The sequence below is a fragment of the Salvelinus sp. IW2-2015 genome, linkage group LG4q.1:29 (assembly GCF_002910315.2).
Source record: "Salvelinus sp. IW2-2015 linkage group LG4q.1:29, ASM291031v2, whole genome shotgun sequence".
Classification (NCBI taxonomy): domain Eukaryota; kingdom Metazoa; phylum Chordata; class Actinopteri; order Salmoniformes; family Salmonidae; genus Salvelinus; species Salvelinus sp. IW2-2015.
Window position 1 is genome coordinate 27,013,344 of NC_036842.1, and position 24,363 is coordinate 27,037,706.

At 42.4% G+C, this 24,363-nt stretch overlaps 1 protein-coding gene across 4 annotated transcripts; it reads left to right on the plus strand.

Moving 5' to 3' along the window:
• Positions 1 to 10,147: 10,147 nt before the first annotated feature.
• On the plus strand, positions 10,148 to 22,781 carry aggf1 (angiogenic factor with G patch and FHA domains 1). Of its 4 annotated transcripts, none has more exons than XM_070442573.1 (16): positions 10,148 to 10,234; positions 10,321 to 10,382; positions 17,310 to 17,518; positions 17,631 to 17,730; positions 17,850 to 18,077; positions 18,353 to 18,480; positions 18,559 to 18,759; positions 19,662 to 20,091; positions 20,324 to 20,435; positions 20,609 to 20,660; positions 20,779 to 20,880; positions 20,976 to 21,147; positions 21,307 to 21,386; positions 21,714 to 21,841; positions 21,988 to 22,087; positions 22,315 to 22,781. In XM_070442573.1, the coding sequence occupies exons 3-16, from the start codon at positions 17,318 to 17,320 to the stop codon at positions 22,528 to 22,530; spliced, it is 2,250 nt and encodes a 749-aa protein (XP_070298674.1). In that variant the 5' UTR covers positions 10,148 to 10,234; positions 10,321 to 10,382; positions 17,310 to 17,317; the 3' UTR covers positions 22,531 to 22,781. The 4 variants fall into 4 exon arrangements, with proteins under 4 accessions (XP_070298674.1, XP_070298677.1, XP_070298680.1 ...); XM_070442576.1 differs by having other exon boundaries at positions 10,158 to 10,225; XM_070442579.1 differs by lacking the exon at positions 19,662 to 20,091 and adding an exon at positions 19,183 to 19,252 and having other exon boundaries at positions 10,194 to 10,382.
• The last annotated feature ends 1,582 nt before the right edge of the window (positions 22,782 to 24,363 follow it).

A 24,363-nucleotide genomic window follows, 5' to 3' on the forward strand; every position in this document is an offset into this window, starting at 1 on the left:
GACTTTGGACATACGAAATGGAATAGTATCCTGTGGGATTTGTAATGCTAAATCATTAATAGGAAAATATTCACTTTTTGAGAAATTATATTTATAACCCGAAAACACACCAAACCTATGCAGTAGGTCCACTACCTCAGGGACACACGCTTCAGGGTCTAAGATATATAAAAGCAAGTCATCTGCATACAAGGAAACATTGTGTTCCAGTCCCCATCTGTAGATACCATGTATTGAGGGTTTGTCCTTTAGCATAATAGAAAGGGGCTCTATCGCCAGGACAAATAACAGAGGGGACATTGGACATCTCTGGTATGTGGCCCTTGATAATGGGAAATACTGTGAACGAAGTTTGTTTGTAAGTACTGATGCCTTGGGTGATTAGTACAACTGTCGGACCCAGGAAATGAAGTTTGCACCAAAGCCAAATTTTCCCAGTACAGAGAATAAATATTCCCATTCTACCCTGTCAAATTCCTTCTCCGCATCTAAAGAGATAACCACTTCGGAAACGTCCAAAGGTGCAGGAGAGTGTATAACATTAAGCAGACGTCGAATGTTAGAAAAGGAGTGGCGACCCTTAATAAACGCTGTCTGAGCCGTTGATATGTCTGTCATAGTGGATTATATTTGAGAGGCAAGCAATTTCGCTAATATTTTTACATCTCCTTTTGAAAGTGAGATCGGTCTGTATGAGCAACACTCAGATACATCTTAGCCGGGTTTTAACAAAAGTGTGATCAACGCCTCTGTCAGGGTTGGTCCAGGGCGTTTTCAAACATTTCAAGCAGGTGGGGCGCCAGTTTGGCAGAAAACTTATTGTAGAATTCGATTGTGTAGCCATCTGGGCCAGGGGATTTCCCACTTTGCATTGCTGTAATTTAATTAATAAATCTCCTCTAACTGCAAAGGTTGATACATTTCCTCTCTCTTCTCTGTACTAATGGTAGGAGTTTCGAAAATTTCAAGAAAATCATTCAGTATTTAATTGTCTTCAGGTGATTCTGACGTGTAAAGGTCAGATTTTTTTGAATGTATTATTGATTTCAGTAGGACTAACTGTTAAGACACCCGAGGTGTTGTGAATTTGAGGGATCGGCTGTGAGGCAGATTTACACTTGAGTTGATGAGCTAGAAGTAGACCAGCCTTTTCTTCATGTTCGTAAACAAAACCTTGTGCGCGGAGTAGCTGCTACTCAGCCTTATCTGTGGATAGTAAATTGTACTGAGTTTGAAGATTCAAATCAAATTTTATTTGTCACATGCGCCGAATACAGTGAAATGCTTACTTACCAGCTGTTAACTAGCAATGCAGTTTTAAGAAAAATCTAAATAACAAATAATTAAAGAGCAGCATCAAAATAACAGTAGCGAGGCTATATACAGGGGGTACCGGTACAGTCAATGTGCAGGGGCACAGGTTGGTTGAGGTAATTGGGGTAATATGTACATGTAGGTAGAGTTAAAGTGACTATGCATGACGCCTGGTATTAAAAACCAATCCCATTCATTATGTTGATATTCATTATACAGCTGACAGCTTACAGATGAACTGCCTCAGGCATCTGGACTCTGGAGAGCATAGTGCCAGACAGGAACTCAAGTCTCACATGTCCCAATTGGGTCACACACACACCTCCCACAGCCCAGTGTCAATGAAGACGACAGCCGTGTGTCAAAGTCTCCTGACAGACAGAGCAGATTGATTTGACTCCAGCTCAGTGCCCTTCATCAGAATACAGCCCAAGCCCACTGGATGCCCCACCCAGGGCGGTTGGTAACATGGCTTCCCATCAGGGAGCTGCTGTCACCTGTGTGTGTGTGTGTGTGTGTGTGTGTGTGTGTGTGTGTGTGTGTGTGTGTGTGTGTGTGTGTGTGTGTGTGTGTGTGTGTGTGTGTGTGTGTTGTGTGTGTGTGTGTGTGTGTGTGTGTGTGTTGTGTGTGTGTGTGTGTGTGTGTGTGTGTGTGTGTGTTAACGTGCATTGCGAAAGTATTCAGACCACTTGACTTTTTCCACATTTTGTTATGTTACAGCCTTATTCTAAAATGGATTCAATTGTTTTTTTCTCTCATCAATCTACACACAATACCCCATAATGACAAAGCAAAAACAGGGTTTTAGAAATTTGTGCAAATGTATTAAAAATAAAAAACTGAAATATATTTACATTAGTATTCAGTAATTGGTAGCGATTACAGCCACGAGTCTTCTTTGGTATGACCCTACAAGCTGTATTTGGGGATTTTCTCCCATTCTTCTCTGCAGATCCTCTCCAACTCTGTCAGGTTGGATGGGGAGTTATATATTTTTTATTTATTTCACCTTTATTTAACCAGGTAGGCCAGTTGAGAACAAGTTCTCATTTACAACTGCGACCTGGCCAAGATAAAGCAAAGCAGTGCGACAAAAACAACAACACAGAGTTACACATTGGATAAACAAACATACAGTCAATAACACAATAGAAAAGAAGAATAGAAAAATCTATGTACAGTGTGTGCAAATGTAGAAGAGTAGGGAGGTAGGCAATAAATAGGCCATAGAGGCGAAATAATTACAATTTAACATTAATACTGGAGTGATAGATGTGCAGATGATGATGTGCAAGTAGAGATACTGGGGTGCAAAAGAGCAAGAGGGTAAGTAATAATATGAGGTAGTTGGGTGTGCTATTTACACATTGGCTGTGTACAGGTACAGTGATCGGTAAGCTGTCCTAACAGCTAATGCTTAAAGTTAGAGAGGGAGATATAAGACTGCAGCTTCAGTGATTTTTGCAATTTGTTCCAGTTATTGACAGCAGAGAACTGGAAGGAAAGGCGGCCAATGGAAGTGTTGGCTTTGGGGATGACCAGTGCAATATAGTTAGGGGCGGCAGGTAGCCTAGTGGTTAGAGCGTTGGACTAGTAACCGAAAGGTTGCAAGATCGAATCCCCACACTGACAAGGTAACTGCCTTGTTCTGCCCCTGAACCCACTGTTAACCGACTGTTCCTAGGCCGTCATTGAAAGTAAGAATTTGTTTTTAACTGGCTTGCCTAGTTACATAAAAGTAAAAATTAAATACCTGCTGGAGTGTGTGCTACGGGTGAGTGTTGCTATGGTGACCGCTGAGATAAGCTGGGGCTTTACCTAGCAAAGACTTATAGATGACCTGGAGCCAGTGGGTTTGGCAACGGATATGTAGTGAGGGCCAGCCAACGAGAGCATACAGGTCGCAGTTGTGGGTAGTATATGGGGCTTTGGTGACAAAACGGATGGCACAGTGATACATCCAGTTTGCTGAGTAGAGTGTTGGGGGCTATTTTGTCAAGATAGTCAGATTTACGAGGGTATGTTTGGCAGCATGAGTGAAGGAGGCGGCTTTGTTGTGAAATAGGAATTCTAGATTTAATTTTGCAGTGGAGATGCTTAATGTGAGTCTGGACGGAGAGTTTACAGTCTAACCAGACACATAGGTATTTGTAGTTGTCCACATATTCTAGGTCAGAACCGTCCAGAGTAGTGATGCTAGTCGGGCGGGAGGGTGCGGGCAGCAATCGGTTGAAGAGCATTTAGAAGCATTTAAAAGCATTTAAAAGCAGTTGGAGGACACGGAAGGAGTGTTGTATGGTGTTGAAGCTCGTTTGGAGGTTTGTTAGTAGTGTCCAAAGAAGGGACAGATGTATACAGAATGGTGTGGTCTGCATAGAGGTGGATCAGCAGCAAGAGCGACCTCATTGATATATATAGAGAGAAAAGAGTCGGCACTCGGAATTGAACCCTGTGGCACCCCATAGAGACTGCCACAGGTCCAGACAACAGGCCCTCCGATTTGACACACTGAACTATCTGAGAAGTAGTTGGTGAACCAGGCGAGGCAGTCATTTGAGAAGCCAAGGCTATTGAGTCTGCCGATAAGAATGCGGTGATTGACAGAGTCGAAAGCCTTGGCCAGGTCGATGAAGACGGCTGCACAGTACTGTTTTTTATCGCTGGCGGTTATGATATCGTTTAGGACCTTGAGCGTGGCTGAGGTGCACCCATGACCAGCTCGGAAACCAGATTGCATAGTGGAGAAGGTACGGTGGGATTCAAAATGGTTGGTAGTCTGTTTGTTAACTTGGCTTTCGAAGATTTTAGAAAGGTAAGGTAGGATAGATATAGGTATAACAGTTTGGGTCTAGAGTGTCTCCCCGTTTGAAGAGGGGGATGAACGCGGCAGCATTCCAATCTTTGGGAATCTCAGACGAAACGAAAGAGAGGTTGAACAGGCTAGTAATCGGGGTTGCAACAATTTCAGCAGATCATTTTAGAAAGAGAGGGTCCAGATTGTCTAGCCCAGCTGATTTGTAGGGGTCCAGATTTTGCAGCTCTTTCAGAACATCAGCTATCTGGATTTGGGTGAAGGAGAAATGGGGGAGGCTTGGGTGAGTTGCTGTGGCGGGTGCCGGGCAGTTGACTGGGGTAGGGGTAGCCAGGAATGCACTGTATATACAGTACCAGTCAAAGGTTTGGACACACCTACTCGTTCAAGGGTTTTCTTTATTTTTACTATTTTCTACATTTTAAAATAATAGTGAAGACATAAAAACTATGAAATAACACAAATGGAATCATGTAGTAACCAACAAAGTGTAAAGAAGGCACACCTGTTAAGTGAAATGCATTCCAGGTGACTACCTCATGAAGCTGGTTGAAAGAATGCCAAGATTGTGCAAAGCTGTCATCAAGGCAAAGGGTGGCTACTTTGAAGAATCTCAAATATAAAATATATTTTGATTTGTTTAACACTTTTTTGGTTACTACATGATTCCATATGTGTTATTTAGTAGTTTTGATGTCTTCACTATTATTCTACAATGTAGAAAATAGTAAAAATAAAGCAAAATTCTGGAATGAGTAGGTGTGTCCAAACTTTTGACTGGCACTGTATTTATATATATATATATATACACACACTTAATATTCATTTATTTAAAAAATTTATGGTTTGGACATAGGCTGCCCCAAAAAAACACGTAGGCAGCCCACCCAAAACTTGTTTATGCAGATAAAAACATGGTGTGTGTAGGGGACAGTCATCTTGTTTCCATCGGTGGTGTCCAATTCCACCACCTGGAGGTTTCATAACACTCAGATGTAATCACTTCCAAGCCCACCATACATCCCAAACACTATCTGTAATGACATGCCAACAGCCTGGCTTATCAGACACAAACCATTGTGCAGAAAACCAGTTCAATAAGCTCCCCATCCATGTCGGTCCGCAGGGACCTTACCTATCACTTCTCTATCAATGATGCTTATCCCCTTTCCCTCACAAAAATGTGAAAGGAGAATGTTTCCAATTTTACACAGAAATGCAAACGTTATGATACCATCCAGCATTTTCACGTTGTGTAGCACTGGTTTTCATCAGAAGTTGTCCTACGCACGGAGGACGTCATCCACACGCAAACGCCTGCTTCTCCCCTCTCTAATCCCCTAAACACAGCTATTCTGGGCGATTCAGTTAAAAGTATCAGCTCGGATCTTCCAGCCCTCCCACAGACCCCCAGCCTCCACCCCTTTGACGTACCCTTGTATCCTTTCTGTCAGCACTCCCCCTTACCTTTCGCCCACTACCTCCCACTATCCTCCCTTATTCCACTTCTCTCTATGGGCCAGGGGATCAGGGCCTTAATATCTAACAGGTTGATATGAAATACAACCAAACACACACGCATGCATGCACACACATCCCATAACAGGGTTTTATCTGGATCAAAAAGGGGCTTAGGTGGTGGACGTGGCAGGGCGGTTGGCCCGGCTGTAGAGATTTTTTTAAAGCCAATTTCGTGATATTCTACAAATTTCCCCATGGAGTTAAGATACATTTTTGCCATTTTAAAGCAAATGTCCTGCAATTCTACACATTTTGCCATGGAGCTGAGATACATTTTTGCCATTTTAAAGCTAACGAACTTAAATTCTGTGCCTTTTACCATGCCCAATACTGTGTTATTTTGCTCAAACATAATAACAAAGTCAATACTGCTAAATTCATTGTTTTGGAATTTTCAATTTTCCATGACCTTCTTTTATTTTTTATTGTTCAAAAGTTTGGCGTCACTTAGAAATGTCCTTGTTTTTGAAAGAAAATCACATTTTTTTGTCCATTAAAATAACATCAAATTGATCAGAAATTCAGTGTAGACATTGTTAATGTTGTAAATGACTACTGTAGCTGGAAACGGCTGATTTTTTATGGAATATCTACATAGGCGTACAGAGGCCCATTATCAGCAACCATCACTCCTGTGTTCCAATGGCACGTTGTGTTACCTAATCCAAGTTTATAATTTTAATAGGCTAATTGATCATTAGAAAACCCTTTTTGCAATTATGTTAGTACAGCTGAAAACTTTTGTCCTGATTAAAGAAGCAATAAACCTGGCCTTCTTTAGACTAGTTGAGTATCTGGAGCATCAGCACTTGTGTGTTCGATTACAGGCTCAAAATGACCAGAAAGAAAGACCTTTCTTCTGAAACTCGTCAGTCTATTCCTGTTCTGAGAAATGAAGGCTATTCCATGCGAGAAATTGCCAAGAAACTGAAGCTCTCGTACAACGCTTTGTACTACTCCCTTCACAGAACAGCGCAAACTGGCACAACTGAGCACAACTGAGCAAGAGGACAAGTACATTAGATGCCTCGCAAGTCCTCAACTGGCAGCTTCATGAAATAGTACCTGCAAAACACCAGTCTCAACGTCAACAGTGAAGAGGCGACTCCGGGATGCTGGCCTTCTAAGTAGAGTTGCAAAGAAAAGCCATATCTCAGACTGGCCAATAAAAAGAAAAGATTAAGATGGGCTAAAGAACACAGACACTGGACAGAGGACCTCTGCCTAGAAGGCCAGCATTCCGGAGTCGCCTCTTCACTGTTGACGTTGGGACTGGTATTTTGCATGGTACAATTTAATGACGCTGCCAGTTGATGACTTGTGAGGCGTCTGTTTCTCAACACTAGACACTCTATTGTACTTGTCCTGTTGCTCAGTTGTGCACTGGGGCCTCCCACTCCTCTTTCTATTCTGGTTAGGGCCAGTTTGCACTGTTCTGTGAAGGGAGTAGTACACAGCATTGTATGAGATCTTCAGTTTCTTGGCAATTTCTCGCATGGAATAGCCTTCATTTCTCAGAACAAGGATAGACTGACGATATTCCAAAACATGCATCCTGTTTGCAATAAGGCACTAAAGTACAACTGCACAAAATGTGGCAAAGAAAGTTACTTTATATCCTGAATGCAAAGTGTTATGTTTGGGGCAAATCCAACACATCACTGAGTACCACTCTTCATATATTTTGGCTGCATCATGCTATGGGTATGCCTGTCATCTGCAAAAATTGGGGAGTTTTTAAGGATAAAAATAAACATAATAGAGTTAAGCACAGGAAAAATCCTAGAGGAAAACCTGGCTCAGTCTGCTTTCCAGCAGACACTGGGAGACAAATACACATTTCAGCAGGACAAAAACCTAAAACACAAGGCCAAATATACACTGGAGTTGCTTACCAAGACGAGATCGAATGTTCCTGAATGTACCGGCTTGAAAAATCTATGGCAAGACTTGAAAATGGTTGTCTAGCACTGATCAACAACCAGCTTGACAGAGCTTGAAGAATTTTTAAAAGAATAATGTGCAAATATTGTACAATCCAGGTGTGCAAAGCTCTTAGAGACTTACACAGAAAGACACAGCTGTATCTCAGCCGAAGACTCAAAGCGTTGAATACTTATTTAATCAAGATATCAGTGTTTTATTTTCCATAAATGTGGAAAAAAGTTTTCTTCCACTTTGACATTAGAGTATATTGTGTAGATCGTTGACAAAAAAGGTGATTCTAACATATATTGACTCAGGGGTATGAATACTTATGTAAATGAGATATTTCTGTATTTAATTTTCAATAAATGTGGAAACATTTCTAAAAACATGTTTTCACTCTGTCATTATGGGCTATTGTGTGTAGACGGGTGAGAAAAAAAAATATTTAATCAATTTTGAACTCAAACAAAATGTGGAATAAGTCAAGGGGTATGAATACTTTCTGAAGGCACTGTATATATGTATATATATATATATTACACTGTTTGGATTTAGGTCAACCCCGAAAAAAGCTCCAATGATTTCAATGGCAGAAAAATCCCTGCACAACATGTAACATCCAGCGATGCAGTTCTACACAGTGCCAAGTGTATCTGGACCACTGAAGCGTGGTGAATTAATTTGACTAGGAAACAGCATGCAGAATCCTGATTTAGGGAAACTAAAAGCTGTTTATGGAGTAACACCCATAATCTACACACTTCTGCTGTCTGGGCAGAAAACAGAGGGATTAACACCCCATAGTGTGGAGGACAGGCAGGGATTGAGGGAAAGATGGAAGTATGGAGGGAGGGAAAGAGCCAAAAGACACAGGGTTGGAAGGAGATAGGGAGGGATGGAGGAGTATGCACATGTGTGTGTGTCTGTGTGTGTGAGAGAGATAGAGAGAGACAGATAGAAGCCCATGTGGTAGGTACCTGGCTGTATGTATCTTGAAGCCCCTTGAACGTTCAGCAGCAATACAATAAGGTCATCACTACGCCTGGAATGAAAATACCAATTAAGGGAGTTGGAGTGCATTAAATCTAAAGGTTGTGCATGACATGAATCACTCATCATCACACTTCCAGTGTGTGTGTGTGTGTGTGTGTGTGTGCTCTCGCCAGCCCTCTATGCTTCCTCCATTATCTCCACCTGTAAAATGAGTCAACTAATTAAGTCTGTATTTCCATTCAATTAGAAGACGGCTGACTTCTTCCTCTCAGGGAGTAACAGGAAGTCACATTCATTAGTGTGTGAAGCCCTATTCTGGCGGGATTAGTTTTACTGGGGGAAGTTGGGTGCACGAACACAAAACACCACATCCTTCATTTTAGTCCTGTGCGAATCTGCCATGTCCGTAATTTTCACATGGTGGGAGAGTAATAATTCCAGACAGAATAACCTACTGTTTTTCTGCTGACTTCAAGGTCCTCTGGTAATACTTATCCTGTGCAAATTGTCATCCCTGTGTTTTGAGGGGTATAACAGCATTTAACAGGTGCTGCTCAGTTTGGTAAGAACATGGGAACAAATTGATGCTTAAGACAAAGTGCTAATGCACTTGGCCTACAGATGAATGATATGTTTTGTCTTGTCTTTCCCAGTGCCTATTTCTCTTTTAAAACATTAAGAGGATAATATTGTACCAAATACATCAGTTCATTAAATGTCTGCATACAGTTAGTTAATGGGTCTTAATATTATTTTGACTTTCTCCAAACTGAAAGCCAATATAAGGCTATGCCTAGACAAGTTGAAATATCTTCACGCTTAGAACAGCCTCCAGGCATAATGGTAAATTTTATATGAGAAAAATATATAACAGGAGGCAGTTTGGTAAAACTAATCCCATCAGACCATCCTCTGGAAAAACAGACATGCTGGGGTAATAATTACATAACCAACATTCTGGTAATACAAGTAGGTTGTGAATAGGGCTTATGACTCTTCATTAGGGGCCAGGCAGGATGTTACTGCTGCCGATACTTTGATTTAGAGGGAAAGTGTTCTTCACAGGTGTTAAGAAAAATAAGTGTGTCACTTTTAATGGAGTTTCTCACCTGTAGGCCCAGCCCACTTGGTGTTCATTTATATACACACACACACACGTTGTGTAAATTTGTGTGATTTGTTGAAGTTGTTACTATGGAGACAACACCTAAAAAATAATTTCCTAATGTTTGGATTTCGAAACAGTCAAGAGCTGGAAATCAATGCTTGGCAGAGTTTCCAAACAACACACACTGACTGCAAACATTTTGCTCACAATCTCTACAGCCATACTCATCATGACCCCTGCTGGTCTGTATGTGGAAGTATTTACTGACAGTAAATTGGGTGCAGTAGTATTTACATTTCTACAGCATAACATGTTTTGACTGATAATCGATACCATCACATATTTTTGAGATCACAAACCTCTGCGATACATGCATTTTTTTTATTCAACCAGAGATAATGAGTTATTTCCAAATACTCGACCTATTCAAACTCCAAACCACGAGTGGCGCTCTCAGCCAGCGGTGGAATCTTGTACCGTGGATGATAGAATGACGTTTGTTGAAAAAATGGCGGCCACGGTCGAGGTGGATTGTAAACACATCAACTGTACCAATTGTAACTTTCTTTATTATCAACAAAACATGTAGTCGGGTGTGTCAGCAATGCATGGTGGTTACAAGATGTTTATGTTCAACTTTCAGGTTGATATTCTTGGCGGAGAGAAACGAGGGCGTTCGTCCAAGCGAAGAAAGCAAACGAATCGGTAAGACCATCCACAGCTAACGTTAGTTAGTTAGCAATATGTTAGCAGATAGCTAACGCTAGCTTACCATATCAATGAATGAAGGAGCAAACTCTCATTTGAACTTACCATACTGGTTTGTCCTTATGCCGTTGGTAATTTGAGACAATACCTACAGCAAAATTCGGTCTGTGCGTGGCACTCACGATTTGTTCACACCTGAAGCATGCGTATTGCGTAGATGGTGTTCACGCATGCGTCAGGTAAATTAAAATTACAGTTTATTCAACATTCTGGAAATACAAGGCACCTTTATTAAAAAGCAACGGATTAAAGTCTGGCCTGATAAGTTATTTAGGTCAGGAAGCCCACCAGACATTATGGTGATAACTAGGCTAGCTTTTCCATAGTAACTAGACCTACCCTAGCCCTTGATCATGACTCTCTCTTCCATTACATTACACATGCCATTGGATGAAGGCGTCTACTGTAGGAGGGAGTTTTGTTAAGATCCCCTATGCTCTGTCTGAACATTAACATACATCGCTTGCGGTTACGGTTTTGGAAGCATTAGGCCCTTATCTTTCATATCAGCTCCAGCTCAGCATTCAACACAATAGTGCCCACAAAGCTAATCACTAAGCTAAGGACCCTGGGACTAAACACCTCCCTCAGCAACTGGATCCTGGTAAAAACACATGCCACGCTGATTGTCAACATGGGGGTCCCTCGGGGGTGCATGCTTAGTCCCCTCCTGTACTCCTTGTTCACCCACGACTGCGTGGCCAAGCATGACTCCAACACCATCATTACGTTTTCTGACGACACAACAGTGTTAGGCAATGATGAGACAGCCTATAGGGAGGAGATCAGAGACCTGGCAGTGTGGTGCCCAGACAACAACCTCTCCCTCAAGGTGAGCAAGACAAAGGAGATGATCGTGGACTACAGCAAAAGGAGGGCCGAACATGTCCCCATTCACATCGACGGGGCTGTAGTGGAGCAGGTAGACTTTCAAGTTCCTTGGTGTACACATCACCAACAAACTATCATGGTCCAAACTAGGGTTGCAAAGGGTCAGAAACTTTCCAGAATTTTTCATGGGAAGTCAAGCCTGGGAATTTTGCTTAAATTCATCAACGCATTTTAGCTCATAACAGTGAAGCTTTTTTGCGGGATACACATACGGAAATTCTAGGTCTTGTGGCATATTTTGGTTAAACTATCCCCAATTCAATGGAATTGCAACCCTCTGCATGCACAGTTCATTCTTCCATCACATGTACAGCTGATTCTCAAGATCTTGCACACTAATGAGATACTATTGAGCCCACACTGCTACACTGTCTGAACCAAGGAGTACATGCTTTCTGGTAAGTTTTGATTACAATACTGGGTGGGGTGAATATATTTTATATGACATCGATGATTTTCTGTTAACTAGTAAATAGTAGCCTACAGTTTAAATAATTTCTATCTTGTTAACAATTTCTGCTTTTTAGTATTTGCTACCATGTGGGTTTTAGCTTGCTTGAGCCTGCTAACTGAGGAGTGTTAATTCACCTGTTTCCATGCATGTTTCATTTTCAAACATTTATCTTACAAAGGAGTTGTTTAATCTAACTGCTTAACTATTTATCTGTACATGGAATTGTATTTGTTGTTTTTTTTACTCATTTTTTTCTCATCTTTACAGGAAAATGCAACGGGCACTATCTGATGTGTGGAGACATTTCACTGCAGCTAATGTAGAAGGAAAAGCTGTGTACATTTGCAAATACTGTGCCAAATCATATGTGAAGAATGCAACAAAGAATTATCTGGCCAAGTGCATAAAGTTCCCTCAGTGCTCACAACAAGCAAACTCTGACAAAAGTCCCTCTACTTCTATTTGAGTTGAAAATAATGAATCAGACACCTTATCGATAGCAACAGCTCATGGTCCTCCTGGAATCAGAAGTTTTTTTGACTCAATGGAGGAACGTAGTCAGAGAAATGCTGATGAATGTCTTGCTTGACCTGTGTATGCAACTGGTTCACCTCGGATGCTCACAGGCAATGTGTATTGGAAGAGAATTCTGAATGTTCTTCACCAAGCATACGCCCCTCCAACCAGACATGCTTTATCTACTAATTTGCTGGATGCAGAGTTCAACAGAGTTCAAGTGAAGATCAAGCAAATCATAGAGAAAGCAGACTGTATTACAATCATCTCTGATGGGTGGTTGAATGTTCGTGGGCAAGGAATAATTATCTACATCATCTCAACTCGTATTCTACAAGAGCACAGATACAAGGGACAACAGACACACCGGTCTCTACATTGCAGATGAGCTGATGCAGTCATCAATGACCTTGGACCACAGAAGGTATTTGCACTGGTGACAGACAATGCTGCGAACATGAAGGCTGATAGGTCTAAAGTGGAGGAGTCCTACCCTCACATCACACCGATTGGCTGTGCTGCTCATGCATTGAATCTGCTCCTCAAAGACATCATGGCAGTGAAAACAATGGATATACTCTACAAGAGAGCCGAGGAAATTATTAAGAATGCGAAGGGTCATCTAGTTATAGCAGCAATCTACCTCACCAAGCAAAGTGAGAAGAATAAGAGCACCACATTGAAGCTGCCTAGCAACACCCATTGGGGTGCTGTTGTCATCATGTTTTTCAGTCTCTTGGAGGGGAAGGCGTCTCTCCAAGAAATGGCCATATCACAGTCTGCCGATATGGACAGCCTCATCAAGAGGATCCTCCTGGATGATGTATTTTGGGAGAGAGTGGTAAGCAGACTTAAACTCCTGAAACCTATAGCAGTAGCCATTGCACGGATTGAGGGAGACAATGCCCTCCTGTCTGATGTTCAGACTCTGCTTGCAGATGTAAGAGAAGAAATCCATACTGCCCTGCCCAATTCACTGTTGCTCTAAGCAGAGGAAACTGCAGTTCTGAAATACATCAAAAAGGGTGAAGACTTCTGCCTGAAGCCCACACACGCCGCAGCATACATGTAGGACCCCAAGTATGCTGGAAAGTGCATCCTGTCTGGTGCAGAGATCAACAAGGCCTATGGTGTCATCACTACCGTGTCTCGACAGCTTGGCCTGGATGTGGGCAAGGTTCTTGGCAGTCTGGAGTAGTACACTTCCAAGCAAGGGCTTTGGGATGGAGATGCAATATGGCAGTCGTGCCAACATATCTCATCAGCCACCTGGTGGAAGGGACTTTGTGGATCTGAGACTCTTTCCCCTGTTGCCTCCATCCTCCAAATCCCACCAACATCAGCTGCCTCAGAGTGCAACTGGTTCTTGTTTTTTGAAGACACACACCAAAGCACGCAACAGGCTGACCAATACAAGGGTTGAAAAATGTCAAGTTCAATTCGTAACTAAATAGTTTTTTTTATATCTATTGGAAGGATTTAACCATATGCAATTATGTCTACTTATGATAAGGTAAAAGGATTATGTTTCGGTCTCCATATGATATGGTAAATACATTACTGTTCAAAAGGTTGGGGTCACTTAGAAATGTCCTTGTTTTTGAAAGAAAAGCTAATTTTTTGTCCATTAAAATAGCATCAAATTGATCAGAAATACAGTGTAGACATTGTTAATGTTGTAAATGACTGTTGTAGCTGGAAACCTCTGATTGAAGAAAAAAAAATGGAATGTCTAATTAGGTAGGCGTACAGAGGCCCATTATCAGCAACCATCACTCCTGTGCTCCAATGGCACGTTGTGTTAGCTAATCCAAGCTTATGTTGCAATTATGTTAGCACAGCTGAAAACTGTTGTGCTGATTTTTAAAGAAGCAATAAAACTGTCCTTTAGACTAGTTGAGTATCTGAGGCATCAGCATTTGTGGGTTCGATTACAAGCTAAAAATGGCCAGAAACAAATAACTTTATTCTGAAACTTGTCAGTCTATTCCTGTTCTGAGAAATGAAGGCTATTCCATGCGAGAAATTGCCAAGAAACTGAAGATCTCATACAATGCTGTGTACTACTCCCTTCACAGAACAGTGCAAACTGGCCCTAACCAGGATAGAAAGAGTGGGAGGCCCCAGTGCACAACTGAGCAAGATTTCAAGTACATTAGTGTTTGAGAAACAGACACCTCATAAGTCCTCAACTGGCAGCTTCATTAAATTGTACCATGCAAAGCACCTGGCTCAACGTCAACAGTGAAGAGGCGACTCCGGGATGCTGGCCTTCTAGGCAGAGTTCCTCTGTGTTCTTTTGGCCATCTTTGCCCAACCCATCTTTTTTTTCTTTTGGCTAGTCTGAGATTAGGCTTTTTCTTTTCAACTCTGCCTAGATGGCCAGCATCCCGGAGTCGCCTCCAAACACACCAAGTCGAAACACACCAAGAAAGTTGTGAAGAGGGCACGACAATGCCTTTCCCCCTCAGGAGACTGAAAAGATTTGGCATGGGTCCCCAGATCCTCAAAAAGTTCTACAGCTGCACCATCGAGAGCGTCCTGACCGGTTGCATCACCGCCTGACTGGTACATCACTGGGGCCAAGCTTTCTGCCATCCAGGACCTATATATTAGGCGGTGTCAGAGGAAGGCCCAACATATTGTCAGACTCCAGTCACCCAAGTCATAGACTGTTCTCTCTGCTATGGCATGGCAAGCGGTACCAGAGCGCCACGTTTAGGTTCAAAAGGCTCCTTAACAGCTTCTACCCCCAAGCCATAAGACAGCTGAACAATTAATCAAATGGCCACCCGGACTGCACCCATGCACATTGACTTGGTACCGGTACCCCATTTTTAAAGTTTATTTAGTAAATATTTTCTTAACCAACAATGCCGTTTTAAGAAAATAGAGTTAACTTCTTACGGCTGAAATCCCGTTAACGGGATTGATATGACAACAGCCAGTGAAAGTGCAGGGCGCCAAATTCAAACAACAGAATTCTCATAATTAAAATTCCTCAAACATACAAATATTATACATCATTTTAAAGATAAACTTGTTGTTAATCCCACCACAGTGTCCGATTTCAAAAAGGCTTTACGACGAAAGCACACCATCTGATTATGTTAGGTCAGCGCCTAGTCACAGAAAAACACAGACATTTTCCAGCCAAAGAGAGGAGTCACAAAAAGCAGAAAGAGATAAAATGAATCACTAACCTTTGACGATCTTCATCAGATGGCACTCATAGGACTTCATGTTACACAATACATGTATGTTTTGTTCGATAAAGTTAATATTTATATCCAAAAATCTCAGTTAACGCGCCACTGTAATGTTCAGTAATGTTTTGCCTCCAAAACATCCAGTGATTTTGCAGAGAGCCACATCAATTTACAGGAATACTCATCATAAATGTTGATGAAAATACAAGTGTTATGCATTGAATTAAAGATATACTTCTCCTTAATGCAACCGCTGTGTCAGATTTCAAAAAAGCTTTATGGCAAAAGCACACCATGCAATAATGTGATGACAGCGCTCAGGGACCAAAACAAGCCATACATATACCCGCCATGTTATGGAGTCAACAAAAGTCAGAAATAGCATTATAAATATTCACTTACCTTTGATGATCTTCATCGGAATGCACTCCCAGGAATCCCAGTTCCACAATAAATGTTCAATAAAGTCCATAATTTATGTCCAAATACCTCCTTTTTGTTCGCGCGTTTAGTTCACAAATCCAAATTCACAAGGCGCGAGCACTAAGTCCAGACGAAAAGTCAAAACAGTTCCATTACAGTTCGTAGAAACATGTCAAACGATGTTTAGAATCGAACTTTAGGATGTTTTTATCATAAATCTTCAATAATGTTCCAACCGGACAATTCCTTGTCTTTAGAAATGAAAGGGAACGTAGCTCGCTCTCACGGCCGTGCGCCTGACTTAGCTCATGGCATTCTGCCAGACCCCTTAGTCAAACAGCTCTTATTCGCTCCCCCTTCACAGTAGAAGCCTGAAACAAGGTTCTTAAGACGGTTGACATCTAGTGGAAGCCTTAGGAAGTGCAGTCAGACCAAATGTACACTATCTTGGATAGGCAAAGACTTGAAAACCTACAAACCTCAGATTTCCCACTTCCTGGTTGGATTTTTTCTGAGGTTTTTGCCTGCCATATGAGTTCTGTTATACCCACAGACATCATTCACACAGTTTTAGAAACTTCAGAGCGTTTTCTATCCAAATCTACTAATAATATGCATATCTTAGCCTCTGGGCCTGAGTAGCATGCAGTTTACTCTGGGCACGCTTATCATCCGAACGTGAAAATAGCGCCCCCAGCCATAAGAAGTTAAGGGCTCGTAAGTAAATATTTTACGGTAAGGTCTAGACCTATTGTATTCGGCGCATGTGTCAAAAAATTATTTGATTTGATATCATCGAGAAATCTTTTTACATTTTTTTTAATGAAAGGTTAAATTGATACACACCTTGATGGGGTTAGTGTTCCCACACGGCCATATCTCCATGTTACAGCGCATTCTTACGGAAAACAGACGGCAGACGAGGCGATACCTGTGCTAATTAGCTATCTAGTATGCCCCGAACACCTTTGTGTAAGCGTAACTCGGGAAGTGTAGCGGAAGTGTAGTTTTGTCAGATGGAGATACCCTTAGCTGTATGGATCTGCCAAAACTGCTACAGTAACTAACTTTTTTCTTTTTAGGATTCTTTCTCGCTGATGAAAGATAAGGGCATTATGTTTCGAAAGCCGTATCGCAAGCGATGGTTATTGACGTTTCGAAACCATAAAACACAATATAGGAATTGTAGTTCACATGAAGCAGTTGTGGGCGAGGCTAATGGCCGAGATCTGTAGGGAGAAGGCAGAATGCTGCCTAGACTTTGAGAGTTGTCCTATCCTTTAATGCATACCAATATAACAAATAATAAAGCTAGCATATTATGGTTATAGCAATCACTTTACACGTTGTAACCCTGTGTGTCAATGACAGACGGAAGTATGGCGACAAATGGAGAGAAGGCGAGTGGAGGAGAGGAGGGTTCGGATTCCGAGGTGGCTGAGCTTCGCCAGAAAGTAGAGTCGCTAAAGCAAGAACTGAAAAGCTGCACAAAAGAACTGACCAAATTACAGAAACAACTGACCAAGTCTGAGAGGCTTCAGAAAAGTACAGAAGGCTACAATGAAGACTTGAGGAAACAGGTAGCTACCAAGAACAATCTAGCCATCATTAAATAAGTATATGATATGCACAAATGAGTTAGTTTCCAACTTACGGTACTACTTTTTTCCTTGACATGATTTGATACAATAGGTCAACAAGCTTAGTGCAGAGATTCATGAACGAAAGAAAAAGGCGAAAGAGAGAGCTGAAGCTGAGACACAGACAGAGGAATATACCTGGTCAGAAACTGGTGAGCAATTTAACCACCACCCATTCCCAGGACCAGCAGTTTGGGATCGATCCAAATGAATAATTCGATTTTAAGTTGCTCCACTTACAGATACGTTGATCCTTCTGTGTTATTTGCAGATTATTACAACTACTACTATGGAGGAGGCTACTACCAGGGTGATGGTGTGGCTACAGATACCCAGGGGACCGTGACACCTGAGGGGCAGGAAGCCACTGATGCCTCAGAGATGACAAATGCAGAATCAACCACTGACACAGCTACAGACATGACGACAGACACCGCCACAGTGATGATTACAGAGGTGTCTGTAGAGGGTGGTATTGCTGCCGCTCAACCAGAGGCGAGTTTGATTACCGTCCCTCCACTCATTCTAGTCTGACTGAGGACAGTGAGGTGTCTCGTCTTCCAAAAGACTACCTTTTTTTGTGCTGATCTTCCTAACATGTGACCACAATCACTCCTTCATGAGCCGTGGCTAAAGAAGACTATTAGAAACATGATCATGATGTCTATTTGGAAGAGCACAAGAAATACTAGAAGGTTGATGACCGACACAGTGCAAAAATGAAAAATGGTTTGGGAACTTTCTTTCTTTACTTGTGTTTGTTCCAGCAGGAAGTGGATACGGGCTCCATAGCTGACATGCTGAGAGCCACAGCTGAGCAGGCCATGACACAGACTGGCTTTGTGTTTGATGAGACCACAGGGATGTACTACGACCACAGCACTGGCTTTTACTACGACTCGGTACTAAACCACCCACACACAATAACTATGTCATTATTTAACACTCTTTTTAATTGCGTCACTGTCTCCCTCCCCTAGGCCAGTCAGTTGTACTATGATAACAACACAGGGATGTACTACTACTACGATGCAGAGAGTGGCAAGTACCAGTTCCACTCCAGGATAGAGGTTCCTACTGTACAGCCTGTCTCAGAGACCAGCCAGGTGAAAAAGAGCCTAGACAAGAAAGGAAGGAAGTGGAAGAAAGTTCCAGAGAGAACCGCCCGTCAGGATGATAAGGTAGGTGACCGTACCAGAGATGAACCAGAAACACTACAAGAGAATTACAGCAAATTCATTTTTTAAAATAATGATTAAGAAGGGTTTAATTGATATGTTTTAACTAGCTAAACATTTCTCATTGTTGTATACAACTGACCTGTTATCCTTACTGTTTTTGATTTGTGCTGAGACATGAGGCTCCTGAAGCATCTCACCTTCAGTAGTTTAGAGATTATAATGGACTTCTTAGGATCCATTTTAACCATGATCTATGTGGTCTCAGTTGTCAAATACTTGCAGGGGTGATTTTAGACTTTCTGCAGCAGCTATAGTTTTGTTTTTTTCTGCTGTAGAGTCAGATACATTTTTGTCAAGTACATGGTTTTGGCTATTGCTTGCAGCTGCTGTTTAGTTGACTGAATGCTATTCCTCTGGTCATAGGTAGAAGACGTGACTAACTCACTGGCTAACATGAAGATTTCCTATTTCTGGAACTCAGCTTCCCGTAGAGGTACACGTCTCACACAGATACTTAGAACAATTCTTTAACAGCAGAAAGACCCCCATGCAGACATGAGGTATAGCCAACACAGCTTTGGTTAAAAAAAAAGGTCAGGTTTCAGAGCTCAGGGATTTGGCAGCTTAGTCTAGTCAAGAGTATGTTTTTGAGGATCACTTTCATTGTATTGCAGCTTGAGTCAATAAATTGACTTTGCTGTGATGCAGTACAGGCCTACTGTCTTTGAGAACTGAGACCCATATCCAAAAAGGACCCCAAAACAATACAGGGAGGTTTTGATGCAGAGAGCTCACTGTCCAAATTCCTAGAAAGCCTCTTATGTCCCGTGTCTGCCAAGGGAGTTCTCTGGAGATGCTTCAGGTGCATCCTCCCCTCTGATTTATTGCCTGTCTGCCGACAGGGCCTTGTAAAGGAGGAGCTGGACCTTGATGAGTGGGTGGAGCGGCGAATCCCCAAGAGGGGTGCAGGCTCGCGCAGGCAGAGGGGCCGATCTCTTACTCCAGATGCTCCTCTGCAAAAAAAAATCTCCTTGAAGACTCGCCAGGCGAAGAGCGCCGAACGCTCGTTGAAGAGGAAGAAGAGGAAAGACGGTTTGCGCTCCGATGATGCGAGCAGCTCGAGGAGGAGGAAGAAGAAGAAGGCTAAATCAGATAAACTCATCAAGAAAAAGAAGGCTAAAGCAGCGTCTGCGTCGCGGAGTGATGACTCGAGTGGGAACAATGATCCTGAGGAGGGGGAGATCACGGAGTCGGAAGGAGAATGGAAGTCTACCTCTTCCTCCCCTCCTCCCACCAAATACAGCTCAGAGTCAGAGATAGAGAGTCAGGAAGGTGAGAGGCGAGGACGGACACAGTTTAGAGTTATTCAGCCTGTCAGCTTTCTATGCACTTTTCGCTGGGGTTTCTTTAAAGGTGAAGGCAGAATGAAACAAAGCACTGTGTCAAAAGTCTAACATCACCTGATATTTGTTCATCTGTTTTCCTAAATGTTTCCTGTAGTTAAAATATTGCTCAGCAGAATTGCCATGTCAGTGAATGTGATATTGTGTATGCGTGTCCCCAGTTGCTGAGAAGGTGTGGCCGCCCTGTGTGAGGGTGACAGTGGTCAGATCTCCAGTGTTACAGACAGGAACACTTTTCATCATCACAGCTGACTCTCCAGCCACCATTGGCAGGTCAGTACAGCGCTGTAGACTCTGCTTTGTTTCGATTGAATGGCCCATGCGTGGTCAGTTTGTCTATTTAACCACCAGGGGGAATGAGAGCTCAGATCATTATTTCTGAAATGGAAGTTTAAACTACCTGTGGCATTTTGAGGTACTGTTTTAACATAAGTCTATCTTTTCAGGGAGAAGGATATGAACCATGCCATTAGTATATCTGAAATGGGAGTCAGTAAGGTATGACAACTTATTTAATTTATTTGTTAGATTCTGCTACATGCATTAGTAGTCTGCAGGCCATCAAATTAAATCTTAATGGTATTGATGGGTTCTATATATTTTATTTAAATCCCAGCTCCATGCAGAGGTGTACTTTGACCAGGACCAACAGTGCTACATGCTAGTGGACCAGGGAAGCCAGAACGGAACTGTCCTCAATGGCAACCGAATCCTACAGGTGGGTCAGACACGCACTCACTCACACACACACACACACACACACACCTTGGTTGGAAAGTGAAGTAGTAACAGTATTGTTTTCCCTCCCATCAGCCCAACGCTAAGTGTGACCCTTGCCCTCTGACCCATGGGGATGAGGTGAAGATGGGAGAGACTGTTCTGTCCTTCCACATCCACGCAGGGACAGACACCTGTGACGGCTGTGAACCTGGACAGGTTATGGCTCACCTCAGCAAACACCAGAGGAACCAACCACTACAGACCGGTAGAGAACAACCTGATTAATTTGCGGACACTAATGTGTTGCATCCGTCTTTGTACATTGTCTGTATAAGACCGAACACTAATGCAATGCTCACACACCTCGCTACCCATGCCACACACACGGCCCAGTCTCTAACTAGCCAGATGTGTTGTTCCTCAGGTCCAGCTCCAACCAAAGAGGACAAGGAGCTGCTCCGACAGAAAGAACTGAAACAGATGAAGGTTAAATATGGCCTGAAGGTAAGTGATTGGTTCTCCACCACCACTACAACTTCATCTGTTGTCCCCGTCTGCTGTTTTATTACTGTTGAATAAGGTCCATTGGTAATCCTTTGTTGGAAATGTCCTTGTCAATCAGATCTCCACCTAACATCTCTGTGTATACAAAGATGTTATCTGCCAGAAGTTTTCATCCAATTAAACTGTTCTGTTTTTGCTCAAGCAAGTCTTGTTGAAATGTAAGTTGCTGAGCAGTCCCATAGTTTACCTTCTTTCCTTATCGCTAACAGCAGTGAGTATATTACTTTGTTTAGTAAGTGTCTCCTTTGTCTCCCTCTGTCCCAACAGAGCGCTGAGTATGAGGAGGATAAAGCCCTGAGGAACCCCAGGTATGTGGACCGGGCCGAGTCTCGCCGTCAGACCGTGGGCAGCGAGGGAGTCTTTCAACGGGATGACGCACCCGCCTCTGTACACGTGTACGTAGCCATCTGATTGGTTGAGTCATTGCAAGTGTGTGTGTGCCACGTATGCAATGTATGTAGTAAGAACTAGTGGTTCCCACATCCTAGACTGATCTGAAGTTGTCTTGTCTCTTTTTGTACTTGTTTCCCTCCTTGTCCAGTGAGATCAGTGAAGTCAACAAGGGAAGGAAGATGTTGGAGAAGATGGGCTGGAAGAAAGGAGAAGGCCTGGGCAAAGATGGAGCTGGAATGAAAGACCCGGTAATCTTAACATTTCCCCCTTTCTATTGGGGTTCTCCTAGTATTCCCAGTTTTCAGAGATGGGAGTTTTTCTACAGTTTTTAACTAGGGATTAATGAATAGCTATAGTTTTAAATTGACCGAACCTCAAACCAGTATCCTCCACCTGTTGTGATTTCATCCCAGTTCTTTCTCACTTTACTCACACATCTGATCTGATGTTTCCTACCGTTCTGGTTTTCCCGTAGATCCAGTTGAAGATCCGGAAGTCCCAGTCAGGCTTTGGGGCAGGAGCTGCTGTGTCGGTGGACGAGGCTGGGTCTCTGAGTAGGACCAAGACCCAGAGGAACTGGGAGAAGGCCAGGGAGCGGTTTAATGACACATGCCAGACAGAGACACCCACAGTCAAGAAGGAGCAGAGCCCAGCACCCAAACCTTGGATTAAAGGAGAAGTGGCTGAGTGACATCCAATGTTTCTATTCTATATCTCAGAAAGGCCAGTCGCCCAATCCACCATGGAGAAGTGGGTAATTGACTGCAGACAGAAACACAGGGTGGTCTAATTGCATTATCTTTACTGACTGAATCCACTTCTTGGAATGAGGATGGAGTGGAGTGAGTATGGTGCTGGTACTCAGATTTTATTCCAACCTGCAATAAAGTGGCATAGCACCATCTGTCCAGTCATTCAGAACTGTGCAGTGTGAACATTAAATGTGTGGGGATTTTATTTTCTCTTTATTTAACTAGGCAAGTCCGTTAAGAACAAATTCTTAATTTCAATGACTGCCTAGGAACGGTGGGTTAAAGGCCTTGTTCAGAACGACAGCTGTTTACCTTGTCAGCTCGGGGATTCAATCTTGCAACCTTTCGATTACTAGTCAAACGCTCTAACCACTAGGCTACCTGCTGCCCAAGAGAGGGATGGGGCAGAAGCAGAATTGGGTTCGGCACAATTTTTTAAAATTGTATTACATTTTTTAATATGCTAAAGAAAGTTGTTCCTGCAAATGTGTGACATGTCTTACTCTTGAAGAAAAACGAATGTAAAGCAACAACAGTTTTTTGAGCAGCCTGTGATATCCACCGAAACTTTTGTCTGCAGTACAAAAGTTCATTATTTTAGGCCTTTATTTAATTTGACATGACAATAAATTTAAAAAAGTGAATCAACTCCTTATTTCAGGGGTTGAAGAGCATGCTAGCTAGATAACTAATATAAAAGCACGTGCACTTTTCCATGGCCATAACAAGCACCAACTTCAAATGCGGCGGCACTAGGACTGCATGGACGTACTTCGGTTGCACGCCTAGAAGCGGACCCGAAAAAGTTCCTCTGAAGTTTAACTGACTTCAAAATCGGTAATTTCTCGGGTCCCCGGCCATCCATTCCTCAACTCGATGGAGATAACGACCGAGCACCGCGGATGCAGTTTCGCGCTTTTCTAGACCGAAATTAATAATCCCAACGTTTTACCACTCGCAAAGAACATAACCCAGGTTCAAGAAATGAGTCGGATTTCGACAGTAGAAAGTGAATTGTCCAATGGACCACAAAAGGTAAGGCAACTTGAGTTATTAATGATGAAGAGAACACTATGTAGTACAAGTACACTATTCCAACACTACAACTTGATTAGGCCATTTTTATCATGCGACTTCAACCCATGACTAGGGATTTTTATACAGGCCTACCACGAATTGCCCTTGATAAGAAACTTGGCTGATATGACCTAGACATTAATTTGGTGACTATGTATAGTATTTTATCTAATGTTATTTAGCCTATTTTACTATAGGCATCCATATGCATAATTTACATAGACAAAGCTCCATATGACTGTACTGACGAATTAATCTGTCATGATGGGAAGAATTGTTCCCCTTGGCCTGATTTGGTGTTATACACTGTAGCCTATGAGAAGTGTTTTGCAGGAGATTGCAGCTGAACTAATTATTGGTGCAGAGAGGGGACCCTTAGGCTTGAAGATTATAGGGTGGCTTGAAGTTAAATGCCCCCCATGGTTAAACGCCCCCCTCCTGTAATTCTCACTGAAACCACTTTGTCACCCAAGAAAATGTCAACACTTTCACTGGATTGCTCAACAAAAAATGTAATCTGTCTCATCTCAACTCTTTAAATCAGTCCAACAAAACGATTGTGCTACATTGATCTATATACAGTACCAGTCAAAAGGTTGGACACACCTACTCATTCAAGGATAATCAACACTATGAAATAACACATATGGAATCATGTAGTAACCAAAAAGTGTTTATATTTTATATTTGAGATT

Excerpts from the sequence above, each read along its gene's own strand:
- aggf1 (XM_070442569.1), top strand. The coding sequence starts at position 10,286 with ATGGTGGTTACAAGATGTTTATGTTCAACTTTCAGGTTGATATTCTTG. Across the intron at positions 20,881-20,975 it reads ATGGCAACCGAATCCTACAG|CCCAACGCTAAGTGTGACCC; the intron begins GTGGGTCAGACA and ends CCCTCCCATCAG. Across the intron at positions 21,842-21,987 it reads GCACCCGCCTCTGTACACGT|TGAGATCAGTGAAGTCAACA; the intron begins GTACGTAGCCAT and ends CTCCTTGTCCAG.